The 22053-nt window shown below is 38.3% G+C and overlaps 1 protein-coding gene across 2 annotated transcripts in view; it reads right to left on the bottom strand.

Moving 5' to 3' along the window:
- Positions 1-460: 460 nt before the first annotated feature.
- DPP10 (dipeptidyl peptidase like 10) overlaps positions 461-22053 on the bottom strand; it is a 437773-nt gene continuing 416180 nt past the window's right edge. For both annotated transcript variants that reach the window (XM_071435373.1, XM_071435372.1), the window contains exons 17-26: positions 20717-20764; positions 18373-18471; positions 18195-18264; positions 11629-11823; positions 10323-10377; positions 6678-6777; positions 5948-6006; positions 5787-5859; positions 4106-4179; positions 461-2729 (exon numbers count right to left, since the gene is read on the bottom strand). In XM_071435373.1, coding sequence (XP_071291474.1) covers positions 2592-2729; positions 4106-4179; positions 5787-5859; positions 5948-6006; positions 6678-6777; positions 10323-10377; positions 11629-11823; positions 18195-18264; positions 18373-18471; positions 20717-20764 — 911 coding nt within the window. In that variant the 3' untranslated portion in view covers positions 461-2591. The remainder of the gene's footprint in view (positions 2730-4105; positions 4180-5786; positions 5860-5947; positions 6007-6677; positions 6778-10322; positions 10378-11628; positions 11824-18194; positions 18265-18372; positions 18472-20716; positions 20765-22053) is intronic.

A 22053-nucleotide genomic window follows, 5' to 3' on the forward strand; every position in this document is an offset into this window, starting at 1 on the left:
ATTTTTTAAATGCACCAGTCTTGCCAAAGGCATTCCCACAGAAGGCCATGTCCTATGACACATTCAGAGTCTGGAAAGCTGGAGGTGGGATGCTGGGGTAGAATGAATTGGGAATGGGGGCCTAAAACAGAGTTAGGAGGAGGTGCAGGATCCAAAGATCTGAGATAACATTTCCTGAGCACTGCTGAGACACAAGCATTCCTTTTGCAGGTAACTAACACAACCAAGTGTGAGACATGGCAAACACGAGCACGGCGTGGCTGCTTTGCAGAGGAACACCAACCAGCACATCTGGGGGCAATCGGCCTTTTCCCAAATCCTCCGCGCGCCGAGTCCGTGCTCAGCACACGCCCACAGCCTGTGTTTCCTTTATGTGCATTTGGCTCAAACTGGGAAAAACCTCAGTGAACTGAGCTAGATGAGGAGCTCATTGAGCATGTCTGGTTAGGAGAAGCAGCAGTGTTGTCAGGTGAGCGTTTATTAAGTGACAGGTGTCATTTATAAAATCACAAAGCAGCAGTCCCAGCCAACAGAAGACTTGAAAATGACGCTCCTCCATGGAAAACAGGATTTGCAAAACCTTGTTTGACTTCTGCTCTTACTTTTCTGTTGTTGTTTTGTGTGATCTTACTGTAGTGCACATCGTAGCCCCTATAAATTATACCCTACCTACACTATACATTTGTACTCCATATGTCCTATAAATACCACAAAGCAAAGCCATACTTTGTGGTGACACTGGGACCCAAACAAGATATCATTGCACATTAAAACTGTATTAAACTAATTGAAAAATAGTTGAACATTGCTAACAAAACGAGAGAATTACTAAACATTAAAAGACAAGAGACTTTTCAGTGTTCCATAAAACCACGCCTTTCAGACAAATTAATTATTTGCATCATAAAAAAAATCCTAACAGTGAAAGAAAATATTCCAGAAGGAAGTAATGAGTAAAAAAGCTTCAGGTGATTTTTCATTACATTAAAAACAATTCTCATTCTCATAAAATATGCAGAACTTTACATCTTAAATAGCATATTTACCTTCAAAAATTACTTTCATTTTAGTCTTGCAAGAAATTAAACCTTAATTATATAGGAAAGTATTTGGAATATATCCAGAAATAAGAAAACTACAGCTATTCCCCTCTAAGTGGCACAGCATCTGTCAGGAGTTTTCACGTACCTTCAGGAAGATATCCCAAATTAAACCCACACTGTACTTGCTTTCCATGATCAGAGTTAATATTCTGCAGACCCAACCTGGCTGCCTTGTTTATTTCATAGTTTCAATTTCTATTGCTGTACTTCACCCTGGCAAATAAATGGATGCGCAAGGGGCTCGCCCTCTGAATAAATAATAAAATCTAGTCTGTCGGATCTTCCTTTGCCTTGAATGAAAAACATTTCATTCCTCTGTGATGCTGTTAAGCTAAATCTTGTTGCATGAGACTGAATGAGCAGCCTTGGAATAAGAACTAAAGGTGTGTTGGAGCTACGTCACCACCGTGATGAACATCAGAATTACCTCTGAGAGCAGACGGGAGGAAAGGAAGATGCACTGTACAAAATATGTCCTCATTTGAGGAGTAAAGTATTACTCAATGGCATTATACATTGTTAATAAACTTTCTTTATCTGAAACTATAATTTAATATTTATGTATCTAATTTACATGTGACAAAGTAGCATATTCTAAAATTAGAGTGTAACCAGCAAACTATTAACTACTATAAACAATACCAAAACACAACTCAAACATATTTTAAGGAAACAATAGATACATTTTGGACTGGGGAATGATTTCAATTGCAGATATCGTTTTAAATACAGCTGTCAATTACATCTTGAAAAAGTTTCTTCAAGCTCAGAAAGATTTTCTGCTTAGGGATTCCTGGGTATGTACATAAAGACCAAGAGCACACCACCAAAAAGACCCCTATTGGTTACTAATAGTTACAGTAATAATTGTAAATGCTTAAATTGCGTGGGGGAAATAATTTTCAATAACCATGTTATATGATGCACTAGACAATATCCCCTTTGAGCAGAAACTAGAGAAAATACCGTGCCCTTTATTATCTCTGTGGTTTCTTACGTGTAATAGACAGCAGGAGAATTGCACTTATTGTAACATTACAGTGTTAGATTCCAGTTCACCTTTTAGAATATTAGTGGCCATAATACTTATGATAGGTTGTGCCTTATGCAAAGATGAATAAAGATGTGCATTTAAATTTAAAAAAACCAAAACCAAAAAACAAGCAACCACTTACAGAACCAACAGTGAGGCTTAACATAACAAACATGCACTAACCCTACACTTATGCAAAACTAAGTTCTTCCAGGAAACTGTAACCAACAGTTGACCTTCCACAAAGGTAAAGGTTTTGTCCCTTGGTAATATGTTTGGACTTTGTAGTTGAATTCCAGTTTATTAGCTCATTGTCTGTAAATGTGCTGTTCCACTGTGGTATCCTTTAGCTGCCCTTGAGCTTCTGCAGAATCTGCAATCTTACAGTCACTTTTATTTAAGGTTTTATTGAGCTGCAGAGTAAGTCCCCTTCAGTACTACACAAATAGGCTTCCTTATTCATCCTCTTCAGGTTCCTGTGGTAAAATTGGTGTCTCCTCCTTTAAACAAGCACTAAAAAACCCAAGGATTGTGCTGTAAAGGTGATATTTGCTTTTCTCAGAAGCAATGTTATGACCTTCATCCGGATAGATCTGGCAGAGGAGAAAGGAAAAAAAGTAAATAGTTTTTAAAGGCTTTTCAAATATTTAGGGCTCTAATTTTCTTTCTCTGATCTCCAACGTGTTTTAGAAGACAACAGGATGATAGCATTAGTTTTATGGCATCAAGGAAAGCTAATAAAACCTAAAGTAAGACTCATTCTCTTGGAATTTGAACTTACATAAAACAACCACTGCAGTGGGATCTGCAGAAGTGAAAAAAAATTATATTCTCAGCCATTGTGCTTACAACAGTTTACTTTAGCTGGCATTTTCAATAGTGCCTAGGCATCCAAATCCCATTAACATCCATGAGGATTAATTGCCTCATGCTTTTAAGGACCTCTCAATATTTCAAATTCTGTGTTTGGCAAAAACCCTTTTTATTCATATCTTTACTATCTTCCTATCTGGTCCAAAGCCCATCTTCTCTCTCCCCTTGGGTGGATGTGGGCATTTTTAACTCTTAAAAAAATACCACTGGGAATTTCTCCCAAATGAGGCTAAGCAAAGATTTGCAGGCTGGATGAAGAAATCCAGGCCACAAGACAAGAGACCTGAGGAGGCCTGAGGCAAAAAGCTTCAGCTGCCTCCTCAAACCCAGGTTATCAGAAGGTTGCATGAGAACAGCTCAACAGGGCTCCTCTGGGAGAACTGTCATTCCTGCTTCTTCCTCTCTCCACAGGCCTTCACATCACCTCAGCTGAAACCACATTGGCAGCAGGAACAGTTCTACATTTCAAGTCCTTTTTGCTTCCCCAAGTGGCACCAAGCCCCTTTCTGCCACCTCCTCCCTGACAGGAGCTCACACTCCAGTGCAAACTACAGGATCACCTTAAGCCCAGCAGGGTCAAGGTTTGCAATGGCCAACAAGCATCAGGAATATTTGGAGAGACTGATTCAACCAAAACCCTCTGCCAGCAGCATCCATGTGCTCCAGGTGCGTCCCATGCAAGCCTGTACCTTGACAGAGGCTCTGTCGTGCTCTTCCAAAAAATGTAAATGTTGAAAATAAGGGGAAATTACTCTCATGTGACCCAATACCTTTTTAGGTAAAAAGGAACCCAAAGTAGTGACATCTTCATGTTACAAAGGGTGTCCATGGATTCAAGAGCACTTTGTATAATTGTAGGATAAACAGGTAGAAAAGAGAAAGATGAGAGAGAGGAGAAAGAGCCCAGGAGAACAAGATGATACAGCTCCTGATATCCATACAAACAGTGAGAAAAAATGGGATTAAACAGAGTTCTAACTGCAAATTGAGGAAATACCACTGTGTTGTGGTAGAGAGGATCCTTTGCAGTGAAGAAATAGCAATAGGAGGTTAAATGTTCAACTATGTTTATAGGAAAAGTCACAGGTGCACATACCTGCATAGTGTAATTAGCCCCAGCTTTTATTAGACGCTTAATTAGTTCTGCTGAATGCTGGAAGTGAACTTTAGCTGCAAGAAAACATTTGATATTATTAGAAACAGCTACAGGAATGTGAAATACTTATCTGTTACACAGCTTTGGCTGAAAACATTTCCAGGCTCTGTAATTCCTGGATCTGAAGCTGACTATTTCCAAGGCCAGCCCCAGCAGCAACAGGGTGTTACAGCAGAGGTTTTGGAGAAGGAGCTGGAAGCCCCAGGGGAAGCCACACCCGTCATTTAGTGAGGACTCCTCTGTTTACCCTTGATTTACAGGGTAAACACTTGTCATTTAGTGAGGACTCCTCTGTTTACCCTTGATGTGATAGCTTAGAGTGTGTAAAACCATTCTGTTTGAACATCATGGCATCTTCTAATTTGCTGGAAAGAAAGCACGCTGCATTTTCTATTGCTCCCACGGGGTCATTACACCCCACTCTTTAGGTAATGGACTTCCTGGAACCTATCAGTAACCTGATCTTTGTGTGGCAAAGCCATGATTACCATGTCTAACCCTGCAGAGTTTAGGCTGCAAGTGGTCTGGGCAGTGTCACTGGATGTGATATTGAGCAGGAACAGCAGACAATCACACTGCCAGGCCAGAGCACCCTGCATTGCTCAGACATCACCAAAGCCCCAGTTCCCTCCAGCTCGGTTCAGAGGGGCAGAAATTGCTGCTGCCTGTTGCAATCAGTAAAACCTGAGCCCCTCAGGCCCCCTCAGTCACCCAGTTTATTTTCAACCCTCCCTGCTGTGCTCTGGGGAGAAGCACTGGACAGGGCTTGCACCCCTCTGGTTGCACTTTGGATCCATAAAATGGGTTTGGCAAGTCGGGGATGATGGGCTGGCACTGTGCGAGCTGTGCATGGGCACTGTCCCCTTGGCCCTTGCCACTGAGAGGCAGTTATCTCTTCAGACTAAGAAACCTTGTATTATCCCACATCCACCAGAAAATACTGGGGAAGAAGTAGGCATGTCAGTCTGTACAGAGCAGCTGTTTGCATCACTGTAATTTGTGCCTGCATCAAAGCCCATTCTTTAGACATCAGTTAAGAAAGTTCAGAATAATACACTGCAGTGAAATCTGCAATTACAAATTATCTCAATTCATACATCTTATGATTCCATCTAAAGTGCTAGAATTTACCCTGTGTTACTCATTCTCTGTTTTAATCTACTGCTAAAAGTATTGGTGCTATTAAAAGGTTCTGTGTGTAGCTTCAGAAGGTTTGCAAGTACCTTGTAATTACTTAGATGAAAAGATTAACTTCCCATTTGCTGATGTACTTCACCAGCTGTACTGATAGTTCTGCAGAATTTGTATGAATTTAAGACAACATTAAAAATGTATGTTGTACTATTAATTATTCATGTAATACCTTTCACTAGCATCACAGTGGTCCACAAGATTTAAACAAATTAGAACATACAGAACCTAAAAGGTGCAAATCCTCAGCAAAAAAAAAAAAAGCTTCACCAGTTCAGAGTTAGAATTGACAGTTGAAACAAAAGAAAAAATCCTATCAGAGGGAAAAAGAAACTGCAAATGTACTTGCTAGGTGTGTGCCTCATCAGCCCTTCAACACCTGCCTGTTAGAAGCTCTGACTCCAAATTAGCTGCATCTGTAAATACTTACCATCAGCTGTCCCATGAACTATTAGCAAATCCACTTCTTTTAAACCATGAAGATTGTGTAATACACTGGATGCCTAGTGAACAAACACACACAAAGCTGTGATTGAATTGCATTTTAAGAGTAAAATGGTCATTTTAAGTTACTTGTTTATGCTAACTTACCTGATAGGTGATTTCATCTTTTGATGGAATCCCAAGGTATCTTTCTGAAAAAGCTGATGCTGTAAAAATAAAAACAAAACAAATCTTGTGAATTTAAGTTATTTCTATTTTAAAACCCATAATTTCAGAAGCTATTTAAGCCATGAAGATGTTCATTTAGAGACACAGAATGTATCATTTTGATGCAACATTTAAACCCACTTTTAAATAGTTAAAATAGAAAAAAAAAAAAAAAAAACACAAAAAACCAACCCCAAACAAAAAAACCCAAACCCAAAAGAAAACACATGCTAAACCCCAAAGAAAGTCTAACAGACCATTAAAATAATCTGGTCTGGTTTCCTGTGTATCACAGTACCCAAAACTTTACATACAGAACCAAATAACCTGCGACTGAATGATAACATGACTGATATTGTAGGGAATTCACTGTGAACCTTAAAGGATTCATTCCTAATAAAAGATTTGATTCATGCTGATATACATAAAGGATTCTTAAGAAATGAGGTAACTGCAAAATCAGTGCTGTCAGTAATAACAAGTGTGTTGTGGGTTTTGGTGAAGTGTCCCAGTATCAGCTTTACTTTCATTTACAGGAGAGACCAAGACAGTGAGCTGAAATCTCACTAACGTTGTTATGTTATCTGCCCTTAGTTAAAATAGAGCAGCTCCATAAATAAAAGGTCTTTTGAATAAAGTATCACACAGGTTTAGGTCAGGGATTACTCACCATATAACTTCATATCTGTGATTGGTGACACCACAGCTCCACACTTGAAGAGCCGCTCGCTGGATTTCAGGATCATTGATGTAATGTAGCCACCATATCCCTAACAATGGGATGGAAATTTTGGTTTATTTATTTCATTCTAGCAAAAATAAAGCTGAAGGCCACTGTGCTAATCCAGTGGTATAATTTTTATGGTTTAAGGGCGCATAAAGATCCCATTGACCTGATCATGACTTTTAATCTATGCAGTTAATGAGTATTGAACATTTCTTCACCATCCCTGAAGTCTAACACATTTCCCCTGGAACAGCTGATACCAGAGAGTCATGAAATCTTTTTGAAAGCTTTAACTTGAAACCACAGATTTCCTTGAAATGACACTGGCAATCCACTTCTGTACACCTGTAATCATTCTAGACTCACAGAAAATGGAATTTTGAATGTGGTTCCTGGAATCAATGATTTAGTCGTATATTACAGGCTCCTCAAATTTCTCTACTTGCCATCTGTTTTCCCTTCATTGGTACTGAAAAATTGGTATTTCTTCAAGTACTTTGTTGTTTTTGTTGTTTTGTGTTTGGCACAACACATTTCAGGAAGACAGAATTATCCCATGACAGGGAAAATATAATGCAAAACACCAGCTGATCCAAAAAAAGATAATGCATCAAGTGCTTACAGTTTTCTCACAGACTTTTACAAATGCTGCCTGCTCCTGTTCTTCATGTCTAAATATTTATTGAACAGATTATTCCTGTGGAAGAGTGGCAATATTGAAAAACCCTTTAACCTTCTTTAAGAAATATTAAGTAAAGAGGTTTCTTGTTCTCTGCAATCAATCCATATTAAGGGATGGACATACTGAAGAAAATACCAAATAGGAGCTGGATTTTCAAAGGAAATGTGTGGGGAACTGAGTTACTCCTTTCCCACACAAATTTTAGCCCAGGGGGCCAAGAGCCATCCAGATCTGTTCATGAGCAGGAGCAGATTTCACCTAAGACAGAATTTCTGTAATTTGTGTAATTCAAAGAGCTTAAAAGAATAGCAACTTTCCTCTGCCTCCGGGTTTTCTCTGCTTTTACTTTTGTTTAATATTCTGTTTGTGTCTTGCCCAGCCTTGTCCAGCTCCACAGCACAATTTTAATCCAAGGATAGGTATTGCCAGGTTATTTTTTATTTATTCCATGCTTTCATTAAGAGCTTGTTTAATTCTCCTGAGAGTTTCTTCCCTTTGTGCCTGTGTCCTTCCTTCCAGCCAGGCTTTCCAGGACAAAAACACTACAGAGTGAGTTCTTTATAAATTCTTAGAAGCATTTCACAGTGACATTGCTATTCCATATTCCCTGATGCAAGAACATGTGCTGCCTCACTCACCTGCTGGGTTTCTGGGGTTGCAGCCTAATTGCCACATTTTGAAGAAAAACGTTGGCTGTAGAATTGCAACTTATTTTTAAACTCTCTTTTCACTTCCATGAATAAAACCACAAACTCCATGGAACCACACTTGGCTGTCTAACAGCTCAGACCCTCGGATCAGGCATCACTTGGGCTTGCACCCCTCACAGAGATAAGCAAGGGGGAGTTGGCAGATTGCCTGGAAATTTACCCTGCTGTGCCCTTCTGGACAGTCTTGTTACTCTTGTGCCTCATTGCCATCATCAATTGTGACAGGAATTTTACTTCTGTCTAGCTCTGAAACCTCTTAGAGAGCTTCCTGAAAGTGTGCATGTCCAGTTTTATGAGATCAACACTAAGCCATTACAAAGTCAATTTATTTTCAAGCAAAGTGCATATTCCATCAGTACAGCAAATTTAATGCATAGAAAGAAAAAAAAATCCTTGTTTCTTTATCATGTTCTTGTATGTGATATAAAAGAAATGAGTTTAAAAAAAGATTTTTAATTGACTCTAAAACAAGCAGAGTGGAGGAAAAATACAATTAACCCTAAGAAGTGGTTAAATATATTTTTATTGTTAATTATAAAACTAACTTTTAAATTTTATGTTTTTTTTTTCTTTTGAAAGTAAAAAAAAAAAAAACAACCCTGAAAGGTTAACTTGGAAAGGGGAAATTTCCCTGAATTCAAAGCAGTGTTGAAAGCTTATTGAATTTCCCACTCTTCATTCCTCAACACTGCTTTCAGAAAATAAATGCAGGAACATGGCAATCAATAACATTTTGTGAAAGAAAACAGAATTGGGGGTAGGTCTTGGCAGATATGTAAAGCCATGGTTACAGGCATGCTCTTCAGTAACTGTCTCGTCACATCACTCATAGGAAAAAAGATACTGACAAATCTGGCAGAAAACAAGTGGGAATTTTCAAGTAGCAATGAAAAGAATTTCTGCAGGCAAAACCAAGCAATTCTGGCTGCTCAGGGATTTCATTCCAGAAACAGTATTTTCAATCAAAGGATTGAAAGGGGAAGAGGATATGGAGAAATGTTGATGCTTCTATGCCTGTGTACTTTCACATAGATTGGCAACAGGCATTAAAACCTGAGCAGAAGTGTGTGCCACGATCACGTGGTGCATGAAATTGGCCCTGCTTTACATCCCCAGCTGGAAAATCTCTGGCTGCTCCCTTACAACCCAAATACTGGTTTTGACCCATTCTTGCACTGAGAGTTTCTTTCTTAGCTCAAGGAGTACAGCAGGAGCTCAGATCTTTGAGGAAGGTCATGTTCATGTGAAATGTTAATAACAGTCACAAACATCAGCCAGTCCTCAAAATGCTACCATGCAGGAGGTAAATGTCAATCTCCTCATCCTGCATCCAGACAGGCTGAGACATGCAGGTTAAATGACTTGCCTGAGGCTGTGCAGCAGCTCAGCAGCAGAGTGAGAACTAAGGCACTTCATGGAGAAACGCATGCTGCTCTTAAAAGTGATAACTGGGGCGTACTTGATCAGGGTTTGTTACTGCTTTGAGCTCCAAGGCAGAAAACAGCTTCATTTTTAATAATAAAAAAACCCCAAAACAATTTAACAAATTTAAAAGGTTGCACATGCCGGTTCATCGATGAAGCAGCAGTTGTGGGGTGTTTCTAATTGCTGCTTTTTAAAAGACATCAGTAAAATGCTGATTAATTTGCTACTAAAAGTGGAGCCTTTGCCTCGTTGTATCTCATGCTAGGGGCAATGACACACAGCTGATAAAACAGCAAAGGCAAGATTTCTCACTGGTGCAACAAGGAGCTTGCTGACAGTACCACAGGGTAGGTGCTCAGCTAAGCTCAAGGGTCAGTAAAACATTCAGATATAAAACTTGTATTTTACAGGACAACATTGTCAATTTAACTGCAGCCCAAACATAAAACTGTAATAAACAAGCTTTCACAAAACCCAAGTCCCTATTAAAAATTTCTAAAGAAAGCAGAAAGCAGAATTTTTAACAAATACTTTCTCCTTCAGATTCTGAAATGCAAATAGTGTTATAGCATAAAAATGATTTTATTGACTTAAATACCTGTTCTGAGAAAAAAATACTGTACAGAACAGACAGTAAACTATGGATGGCTTTTCCTCCCTGTTTTAATAACTAAAATTGTCTTTGGAAAATATTTATATATATTTGTTTATGAACTGACAGCACTTTCTTAAATAACCATGATGATATAGCCTGCTATTTTTGCACATTACCTTTCCAAATATGCCCAGTCTCTTAGGATCAATGAAGGGCTGTTTCAGAAGTGATCTGAAAGGAAAAAAAGTTTATTTTTTAATTTTGTCAAATTAAAATAGTGGATTTTACTTTCTGAATATAGTATGTCAATAACATTATTTGTGCATTAAGAAATTGCCATGCAAGTAGTACTGCACTGGGAAATGTGATTTGTTTCCTAATTCCTTTCTCCTAAGGCAAACAGTTGGTGTTTGGCCAATCTCACCTAATTTAGATATCTGAATTTAAGCATCTTGTCTAAATTATCCATTTACACCTGCTTTTCAGTTAATGGAGAGAAGAGAGATACCCTTTAGCACTCCTACACATGTTGGAAACTTCTCTCAGTCTGGGGAGAGTTATCCCTCAGAAATGCCAGGATTTTCCACTGTCTAGAGCTTAAATGACTGGCTTTGACCAGGTGCCTAGCACCAGCTAAAGGAAGGTAAGGTGAATGGAACTTCTTAAATCTAGATAATTATATAAATAATTAATTCTCTCATCAAAGCCATTAATCATCTGTGGTGAATTTTATACAGAAAAGACAGAATAACCTGAGGGCAAATATCAGACACATCTGCTTATTCATGGAATGGGTGAAGCGCTGACCCCTTTCAAAAGAAAAAATATCTGGCTTAAAATCCGTCTTTCCCTGGGAAACCCCAGGAAAAATCCATCCAGACCTTGGTATGTGCCATTTTGACATGTGCACCCTGAGTAAGGAGTGCTGTCCAAGCTATGCATAACTACTCCACAGACAGAAATTACTCTTTCCTGCAGCTGGTAGAATCATATCAGTCTAAGAATGATAATGCAAATGAGAAATAGCAGGCATTTGCCAAAATACTCTCATTTCTACTACAGAATTCTGGAGTAATTGCACAAAGCAAATGGAGTTCTAGTGGTCTAAATGAGAGCAATATCCTCTGGTATAGACCTAAAATGTTGTTACACAAATGTATTTACATGTTAATGTGGACAGCAAGAATTTACCTATGGAATATAGACAAATATGAATTAGCTCAGGTGGCATATTTGGATTGCACAGAGCAGGACAGCTCTATCAAAGAGAAGGAAGCACCAACTCAAATAAAAACCCCAAAACACCTCTTTGATTTTTACTTGCTGTTTGTAATGGAAGGATTACGGTTTACAAAATTTGCAACTGCATTAAAAACCAAACATGAACAATGCAAATAAAACATTCTGGGCAGCTTTAGTCCAAGTGCTCATTCATCCAGGTGGAGGCAGGGTGAAAGACAAGAAGAGTTTGCACATACGTACTCTACAGCTGCTATTTGGTCCTTCACTTCCACTGATCCTAAGCACCGATGGACCTCCTGTAGGATCTTGAGGCCTTGAAATCCACTCCCTCTGCCATCAAATCGAGCTACGATGACATTATCAGAGTTGACAAGCACTGAGTCCCAGTCAATGTGAAACTTATCTGTAACCAACTGGCTGCCTGGAGCTTCATCACTGCAAATACCAACACACCAGACACAAACGAAGACTATTGACAATGTGATGCACTGTGCCGAGCTCTGATATTTTATTTAGCCTGCGTGGCAGAGTTCAGTTGGTTATGCAACCCTGCTGAGCTACTGTCACTTCCATCAATACCATCCCATTAGGGCTGCAAGCCCTGCAGCAAAAGAATTTCTTTAACTTTATAACCATTGTGCTGCGGTGCTGCCAGTACCTGAATACATTTTGCTGAAGGACACAGAAAATTAAAGCAGGTAGTGCTGCTTATAATAAAGTGAAGGAAAAAACCCCAGACAAAATCACTAATGGCTAGCTCACTTCTGGGAAAGCTCATGCAGAATTTGTCAAGTCTCACTGAACACACAATGAGGTAAATTCATTCAGCATCCTGATTACCATTTTGTAGGATATATAATACTATTAAGAAGGATGTCACCTGAGAAAACAAAAATAATTGCATTATTGTATTCTTGAATAGATTTTTTTGAAATACAGTACAAAGAAGACTAAAGCATACACTGGAGAAAATTCTATTTTCTCCATCAAAATTCATACGAAGAAATGGATGCAGGCAGGAGTGATAAGTCTATTTTATGACAAAAAAAAAAAGGTGGTTTACAGCACAAAAGGTGAAATAGAATGGGAGAATGCAGTTTCTAGAAGAACAATAAGATTTTCCATTGAAGCCAAATACACTATTTTCCTTACAAAGAAAATAAAATGTCAGTTTTAAAAGGGAAGTTTGTCATTATTTTCCCCCAAGATAAACACAGAATAAAAGAACAGGCTACCATTAAGTTGTACAAAATGCAAAATAGTTCTATGCAGGCTGCATCTGCCAGTGGAATGCAAATTAAAATGTAAAAGTGTCTGTGCTGGCTGTATGGAAATTAAATTGGATGGTCTGTGGGAATATCCTGTCTAAGGTGAAAGAAAGATGAAGACAGAAATTATTATTTTGCCAAATACTTATGTAAACTTTACTTATGTAAACCCTGGGGAGGAAAGAGAGAAAAAATATCCTCCAATAAGTCCTGTCTTATAAATACAATAATGTGCTGATTCAGTATCTGGCTTTGACTGTGGATAACACAGACCATCTTCAAGGTAATCACTCAGTTAATTAGCAAGCATATGATGAACGTGTGTGTTCTCAAATTCAGTCAGACCTATCTATTCAGTTGCTAAATCATGCACTGAAATCAGGATTACTTGGTAACAGACTCAGCCACAACATGTTATGCTTGATTTACCATTATCTTGCACACCAGGCTTATACTTGGCTTTATAAAAAGAAAAGAAGGGTATTTTTTTTTTTGGTGTTCTTAACCAATTCAGTTATGATTATACTAATTACTAACATTGTGAAGCAATGAGTCTGCAAATACTGTCAAGTAAGCTCTGCAGAAAAGTATATACTCAGGAAGTATATAATCATTATTATTTGCAATAAGGAGCAGAACAATACTTCCCCTATCTGCTCACTGCACAGAGCAAGGTTTTCAGAAGCACTTCACATTGACACAGATGTTTTCACTAAGTATTTATCATTACTTCCAATGTAAGTATTTATCATTACTTCCAAGGTAAGTATTTATCATTACTTCCAATGAGCCTCGGACCAGTTACAATTATTAGTAAGTTATTCCAACTTTCCACAATAATACATAGAAATGCCCATGTTTGACTAGGTAACCTTCCAACAGATTAATACATTCCACACAAGTGAAAACATTGTGAGTCAGCCTGCTTTCCTCCCTTTAAATATGAGACCAAAACTAACATAGTAATCACATTTGATTTATACATGTTCTATATCTAGGTTATACACACATCTGATGGATATAGATATATATATGTTATATTTCTAGACACTTAGGAATAGGAGAAGCACCATTACAGTTATAAGCCCTTCTCTACGCCAGAAACTGCTTAAAACCAAAAAAAATCAAAGTGAATTCTTCCAATAAAAAGGGGACAACAAACAGAACCTCAGCAAGTCTCTCAGTGGGTGAGAACTGACAGTGTTGGTTTCTTAAGCTCCTTTTGGAGGTCATAGCTTGGCTACTTTTGGGCTCAGAGTTCAAACACTACATATTGTCCAGCCCTGCGTGATGGATTGTTTGATATATTGCTTTAGGAAGCAATTTTCCAGTGGCCAGTTTATTTTTAAGAATGTCCATATAAATAGTCTGTGATAAGCCTTTAAAGTTATTTCCATTGAGGTACATATCAGAACACCTATTAGCACCAAAAGGTCTCTTTATTCTTCAGTTGCCACTATAAAATGATACTGAGCATCTGAGGTGTGCTTCTGTCCTCCACAGAGAGACAGCAGACACATATTTCCCAATATTTGCATTATGCCTGTCTATATTTCTTATAGTCTTTTAATGGCTTGTTTTCAAAGCTGCACAAAAAAATTGACTTTCCAACCCTACTGCTTCATTTTGCTATCAGTCCTGAGAGTGTATTCACTGGGGGCATAAACATGTTTGACTCTTTGTGCAAGGCCCAAAACATTCATCAGTTCAAATCCAGGTAAACCAACCCCTACTTATGACCAAAATATAAAAAAAATAAGTAAGCAAATAAATCCCCCTCAAATACCAGGACAATCTTTTAATTGATTCAGTTTTACAATATCAATTTACATGTTGGACAACTTTAAATGGCATTAAATAATAGATACTGATATTTAAGATACATTATCTACACATTTGAAGGAATGAGGTTAATTATGATCAAGGCAAAATAAAGAATGATTATCAGATCTGATTTTATTACCCAGATTAAATGCCAGAGTCGTTACTTAATCATTTCCTGTGTGTTACCAAGAGGAGTATCTTCCAACTTTTTTAATGAGTAAGGTGAACCATAATGAGGAAATCAAGGATTTGAAATTTAAACTTTGATCTTAATTATATAGAAAAGAGATGGTAATCACTTTTTCAGGCAATTACCATGCAGCTCTCTAATATATAGTTACACTGTGTGTATTACATCAGAAGGAAACTGAGTGTGAAACATTATCAGTGGTTTAGGAGAACAAATGGAAGAAAGGAAAGTGTTTTAATCTATTTAACATTTTATGGGCTACTCATCACAATTCTGGAAAGAAAAGGAGTGCCAGCCAACATAACTGGTTTCTACATGAGATCTGTTAGACAGCCCAGCCATCCAGAGGGACATAAATTTTAACACAGCAATACAATGACCTACTATTTGAGTTCTGCATCTTGCTTTGCAGCTGCTAATGGATGAATGTCCATCCAATCTTTATGCTGATGGTTACAGCATAATCAGGTCTTGGTCCTTAAACTGAGCTTAAGGATATCTACATGGAACTGTACGCAGTTCACACCCAGGTTTCACATCAGGACCAGATTGCTTTGGTACAAGCTTCCTTCCAGGATTCAGCCTTAACACTCAGGCATCTGGGAGCCATGTGCTGGAAGTTCAAATTTACCTGCAGACATCCCTGCATGAATACAGAAGCCTTTTCATAGTCATCCACCTTTGAAATGGCTACCAGCTTTACGTGATTTGAAAAAAAAAAACCCAAGTAACAGATTACACCAAACATCATCCCCATAATAAAATCACTCATCACCTTCCTCCCTCTTTTCTCTTTTTACTCTTAAAAGTGCAGCGCTACTGAGATGGGAAAGCAAACACCACTTCTCTGCTAATATTCTCCACTTTTCTGTTTCTTGTATCTTCTGGATTTCTATTTCTAAGTGCATGTTTCCTGGATCAAGATGTTTTATAGAATCTCCTTTCCAAAAAAATGGGCATACAATTAAACCAACATTCTTACCAAGGACATTGATAAGCACTCATTTTCAAAGGTTTTTCTCTCATTAGCTGGAATATAATGATAATCATACCATGGCTGAGAATGGAAGAAGGAAAGCAGGGGCAGCTGAGCAGTGCAAAAGCCAGCACTTGTTATCAGCCCCCAGTTCTCATCTAACACTGGTGGCAGTAGGAACAGGGTGTTTCTCCATCAGTCCCAACAGTACCACTCTGGAACTCAGGAGAGTCAAATATCTGGGAAATGATATCATCTCCACAACTAATCAATGTTCCCTATAAAAGCTACATGTTCTCCTTGGACCTGAATACTTTTCTCTTTTTTTTTTTGAAAGTAGTACTTCTGATCATGAAATAAACCTTAGGATGTTAATTTGGAGCTGTGTAGGTCAAGAAATTACCCCCTATACACCCACAGATATCCAACAGTTCTTTCTCAGGAGCTAGACAGAATTTATTAGGCTCAAATAATCATCCCACAAGGGAACCTCCCATAACTTCAGTGACAGTTTGCAGTTTTATATTTCATTTGGGGACCTCTTTAATAGAAAAAGGGATTGCTGGCAACCTTAGCTTTAAGTCTGTACAAAGCTGCTGAAGAAATATAGCTTAACTAAAAGAATGTAACTTCTTTTTCTTCTAGGGGAAAGGAGGACACAAAACATGCTACAGTACATGAGCCAGGACAGATTTAAAATTTTCAGTTTCATACTTTCACTAGTTTATAGGGTTTTCTAGAAATAACCCCTGCTAAAGCTAACAATGAGAATTCAGTATTGCAAAGAATCTGACCTAAAAGAAACAAAGTCCCCATACTATAAATGCAGATACAACAATTTGAATTCATAAATTGTTAACTTTCCTTTTTATCCCACATGCCTACCATAAAACCCCCAAACAATTATAAAATATAACCATACATCATGACTTGGCGACATTATTTGCTCACAGGGTAGCAACAACTTTGGTAAATTTAAATTCAGACCCTGACTCAATATTGTTCTTACTTCTTTCAACTCTTGATATCAAAAACAATTCAAAATAGTATTTTCTTTAGCTTTTTTTTTTTTTTTTCTTTTCCTGTGATTTCTGGCCTTGGACTTGTCAGGTTTCTGATCTTTCTCTTCTGTCTTCTCTAGGTTATACATGAGTTTATAACCCCATATTTTCCCACAGCTGCATATGGCAGATTATGTATTTTTCTGGGACACTTGAAAAGGGAAGCGTTGCGCTGCTTACACCTTTGTGTTTCCCTGCTCTCAGAAACAGAAATAAGCACAAGTGTTTGCAAGTCCCTGCAGTGCTGCTGAGGTCAACTCACAGAGTCAGTTTGCCTTTGGCACTTGTATAAGAGCTGCTTAAAATATAATCATGCCTCCAAGATCATGCTGCAAAGATGAAATAAAATCCATGTGTCCTGTTTCTCCACAAGGGAAGAAAAATATGTTTGTGAGCCAATTAAAGCAGAGAGCTTCCACAACTGCAGATAATTACAACTGAAAATTCTGAGTTTTAAAACACAAACTGGGCTTAGAAATAAGCAGGTTTGTGCCTTTCTGTCCTGTTATCTGATCTGAGCAGAGGTATTTGGGATCATTCAGCAGCTCAGCTCTGTAAACACCTCACATCCAACAATGAGGACCTGTGCTGTCGCTGAGGGGAGATCTGCTCCAGGTGACATGGCTCAGTAACGTGGCATTTTCATCAATTTAGCAGCACACTCCTACATTTGACTGAAATTCACATCAATTTTTTCCAGCTGGGACTGGAAGAAGCTCTGTAGGTCCAGGAAAGCTCTCTCCACCCATGCTGAGCTCAGGTGGAGACAGGAGTGATGCCCTGAGCTGGCCATCACCACTTTTACCAGGCAGGCTTCAAGCACTCTCATGACTCTGTTCTTTTCCTCTGCTACACATGTGCAGATACAACTTAAAGGCTGACTCTCCCTGCAGGAAACACACACCCCATCTCCTTTTAGAGGAACAGCACAGGTTTCCAGGGAATACCATTCTCCTCCCATGCAGCTTTTCTACAAAAATCCACAGACTTTGGATCATGACTATCATGCCTTCAACCACTGAAGATCAAAAGTAACTTTTATTTCATTCTGGAGTTCCTAAAAACAGTTTTATGCATCTCAACTGAGCCCCTTCTGGAAGGTCTACTCATTTCTCTCAGGGATAAAAAGGAGTACAGGCTCTGAGAGAGATGTTCTGTGGGCAGGATCAGTAAGAGTCCAGGAAACACTGCAGGACTTCTTAAAGCTACACCATCAGAAACACCAGTGCCTCCCAAACATGAAAGTACAGCAAAGCACAGTCAGGTTTGACTAGCACAAAAAAACCCCAGAGGCATCTCTACCAGACAGCACCTGTCACAAAACCTTCTCAAGAACAAGCCTTTTGATTTCTCTTCTCAAATCCATAAGATTTTATTTTCCTACAAAAGGTAAAAAAAGAACAACAAAAAACCCCCTAATTTCAGATTTGAATCTTTTCTATGGAGCTCTTTTTTATTATTTTGAGTGATTCCAAGCAGATACTTACATTATTAATAGAAGGGCATACTGGTTTCGATCCGTGAAATCTTTTGGCAGTGACAACTGTAAAGGGAATTCTTTTAAGAAAAGAGCAAAACATTAAAGGCTGGTAGTTACACAGATGAAAAACAGTAACATTAAAACAAAACTTTTGGCTTGCTAAAATAACGTTTTGCCAGATTTACCGTAATCCTCAATGTGAAGCATTTTGATTTCAGTCTTGTAATTCTTTTTCTTAAGAACAACTTCTTTCAACACAGGGTTATTTTCCAAAACATAAAACTCTAGAAAACAGGAAGAAAAACCATGTTGAAAGGCATGGAGAATCATCACACCAGAGATACATCAAGATTAAAAAAAATTTTACAAAAAGGACAAATATGCAATGATCTTGTAAATTTAATCTTGCAATTAATATTGTAAATTAATTCCTTATGTAAATAGTTTTTTATAATGCAGCTATGTTTCAATTCAAAAAGATGCACATCCAGTTTGTTTTTCTGGCCTTGGAGGGCTTTGTTTTCATTATGCACTACCAAGGAAATTTCTGATGACCAACATGAACATCAGCATCTCTGATAAATCCTAAGAGCAGCTGCAGCATCACAAGGCTGCTCTGCTGGGCAATATCCTAAGCCTCATGCAGGCATCCTTTTCCCCAGTATTACCTATTCCAAGGCAATATTTAGCCAGCACAGCTAAATGTGGTCACTGCATGCCCTTATCTGTCTTCTGCACTTCAGCCAAGAGCAAGATCATCAGCTTGGTTTAAAGCTGCAGACTAATTTGATGCAACCCTTTTACACATGAAAGAATGGCTAATTTGTTGTGTTTTGTTTTGTTTTTTTTTTTAACTCAAATTACCGATCTTGCTTCCAAAATTTAGATTTTTTAAATTAAATAATAAACTCTTCACTTAGGGCCAAAACAGATAATCTGAGGAGAATGCTTGTTCTGGGCAGTCAACCAAAATGGTATAATTATAGTTTGAGGATGGAATAATTGAAATAATCCTTAATCATTCCTTTATGAATTGAAGAGGATAATCTCATCTTGCACTGAAACACTAATGGCAAATTATCTCTCTTATTATTTGGCTTTTTGTTGTTACAACAAACAACGTCCCTCTATCCTGACTTGCTTTATTTGACTCTAAGGTGCTGCACATAAATCTCAATTTCAGTAATTCACACTCCATAGTACTTTAGATGCAGGTAATAAAGAGCAAAAGCCTGCCTACACAGAAATGAGGAGCTCCACACAAGTCTAAAACACATTTATTTGAGCAATAGCTCCCCTTTACTGAGCTGGTAAAACTCCCTGCCCTTGGTGTGCTGTGGAACTGGGCTTTGCAAACACAAACAATGGCATTAAAAAAAAAGGAAAAAAGAAAAAAAAATGGAAACTAAATTGTAGATATTAATTAACACTTCATAGCATGGCACTGTTTATCAGGATGGTACTTCAACATGCAAGATTAGACCCACTGAACAGTGACTGGCCCAGGAAAAAGGGGATGCACACAGGTACAGTTCAGGATTTCTGGATTCTGGGAAAAATCCTGAGGATAATCCAATTAATGAAATGAGGACTTGTAAGAGTTGGTTTAGTGCTTTTGAGTGAAAAGTTGTCCCCCATTCCTATAACCCACACCTCCATGCTAGCGAAGTTCCTATAACCATTCCTATAACCCACACCTCCATGCTAGCGAAGTTCCTATAACCATTCCTATAACCCACACCTCCATGCTAGTGAAGTTCCTATAACCATTCCTATAACCCACACCTCCATGCTAGTGGAGTCACAGTGGAGCTGGAGGTGGCAGAGCTGTTACCTCTGCTGCACCACCAGGAAAATTCAACTGCTGAAGGACAGTCTTCCACTAAAAAGCACCTCAGCACCCAGGAAACAGTAACAGTAAATACTGGCATCAATATACAAGAAAATAATGTGTAAAACTTGACAAATAGAGGTATAGAGTATCCTCCTAAAAAGCCTTTATTATTGGATTTGTCTTCATTGAAAGTATCAGTGGAGTTGTTCTGGTTTGAGAAATGGAAGAGAAGGACTAAATCACCATATGTAGGTCAGCTTTTATGATCAATCATCCCAGGACTGTACCTGACTTCAACATAATTGGATTGTAACTTTAAAAACATCTCTAAAAACACAGAAGGTGTACTGCAATGGCAGCATGATCTACATAGGAAGTGAAAAGGATGAAGACCAACCTGCCATCTAATTTACTTAGACCCACCTGCCATCTAATCTACTCAAATGTAAACAGAAAATGAGTCACATGCATTTAGTCCAAAAAATATCTAAAAATCTGGAAAAGTTTTAGGATTAACTGATTTCCTTACCATTTGCTGATGTGATTGTTGCTAAAAGGTAATTAATAGCACTTTATATGAATTAGTTTTCATGTACTTGCATGACATCTTCATGTGCTTGCTTTCCCCTCTCCCACGCTCCCCAATGAAATTAGGGATGATAGGAAAACTTAGTTATTTCATAAGGTATACTCACTTGCAGTATTACTAGTCCTGTGCACACTTACAACTGGAACACCTGGTCCTGTTTTGAAGAGAGAAGAAAAACAGAGGAAGGGTGAGGTAGTTTGTACTCTGTAGTTCAGTGACAAAGACTGGGAGCACACAAGACAGGATCCTGAAAGCTCCAGACACACAATTCACTTCAAGCACAGCAGGAACTCCACTGGTACCTCTGGAAATGACACAGGCTGGGCTACAGTTCCAACAAAGTGTGAAACAGACACTGCCTTCTGCCTGCTCAGCAGCCCAGACCCTGCACCCAGAAAGAACATTCCTCTTTTTGTTTCTTTAATAATTTCCATGTCTTAGTTTTAAGTGATGAATAAAAAAATTATGGATTTTTTATCGCGCTTAATGGTACTGTTTAAAATATAGCAGTTTGACAGGTTGACTGGGAAATTAATTAATGATAATATCCACTTATTTTGTCTATGAAAAAACTATAGATGTGTTGAAAAATATATTTCATATTATTATCTTTTTAAGGAGCTCCCTTGCTATGCCAACTCTGCCAAACCAACAGCATCTCAGTTAAATTTAGGTGTGATGTGCTCTAATCCTATTTCACATACTCTATTTTCACTGCACCACTAAGAAACTAAAAACAAGGAATAATTGTTCATGCCAACAGCTACAAGGTGGCATGGGAAACTGCCATGACCAAGCATTCAGCATACTCAGAAGTGGCTCAGTCTGCTGTCCCTGCTCTGAAGATCCCCACCAGGGTAAACCTGCAAAAGAAAATCTTGCGTCCCCATCCCCAACATGGAATTTACACATCAGAAGCTCTGTGTTACTTCAGTGCTTAAATTACCAGCATTCAGTCACTATTGGGTGATGAAGAACAATAGAGAAAAGCTGAAGTCCCTGAGGACCCCATGGCAGATGAAGGCATGGACCCTTTGAAATTAGGAGTTACAACTCTCTTTTTGAGAAAAAAAAAAACCAATTCCCTTTGAGAGTGAAGAGACAGAGCTTAATTTATGTGTTTTGAGAGGTTGTCTCTCTCAATTAATTATGGCATGAGCCTAGGGAAATGTAAATACCTGAAATAAATAGCATGATGACATTCACAGCCTTCACTGAAGATTTTTATCAGTTTCATTCTCTCCCTCAAGGGGGACGATTGACAAAAATCTTACAGGTAGGTGGTTGACAAATCACAGCTTTCTGACTTAGCTCTCTAAGAAAATAATTTCATAAGATGTCTCTTTTGCTTTGGTTTGTTTTTATTTCCAGCTCTTTTTACTTCTGAACTTGTCATTTTGCTTTCAATTCTTATTTAAGACCATTTCTGAGCAGGGAAGCACC

Source organism: Agelaius tricolor, unplaced genomic scaffold (assembly GCF_023055355.1).
Source record: "Agelaius tricolor isolate 1412-34295 unplaced genomic scaffold, bAgeTri1.0.p SCAF_10, whole genome shotgun sequence".
NCBI classification, from domain to species: domain Eukaryota; kingdom Metazoa; phylum Chordata; class Aves; order Passeriformes; family Icteridae; genus Agelaius; species Agelaius tricolor.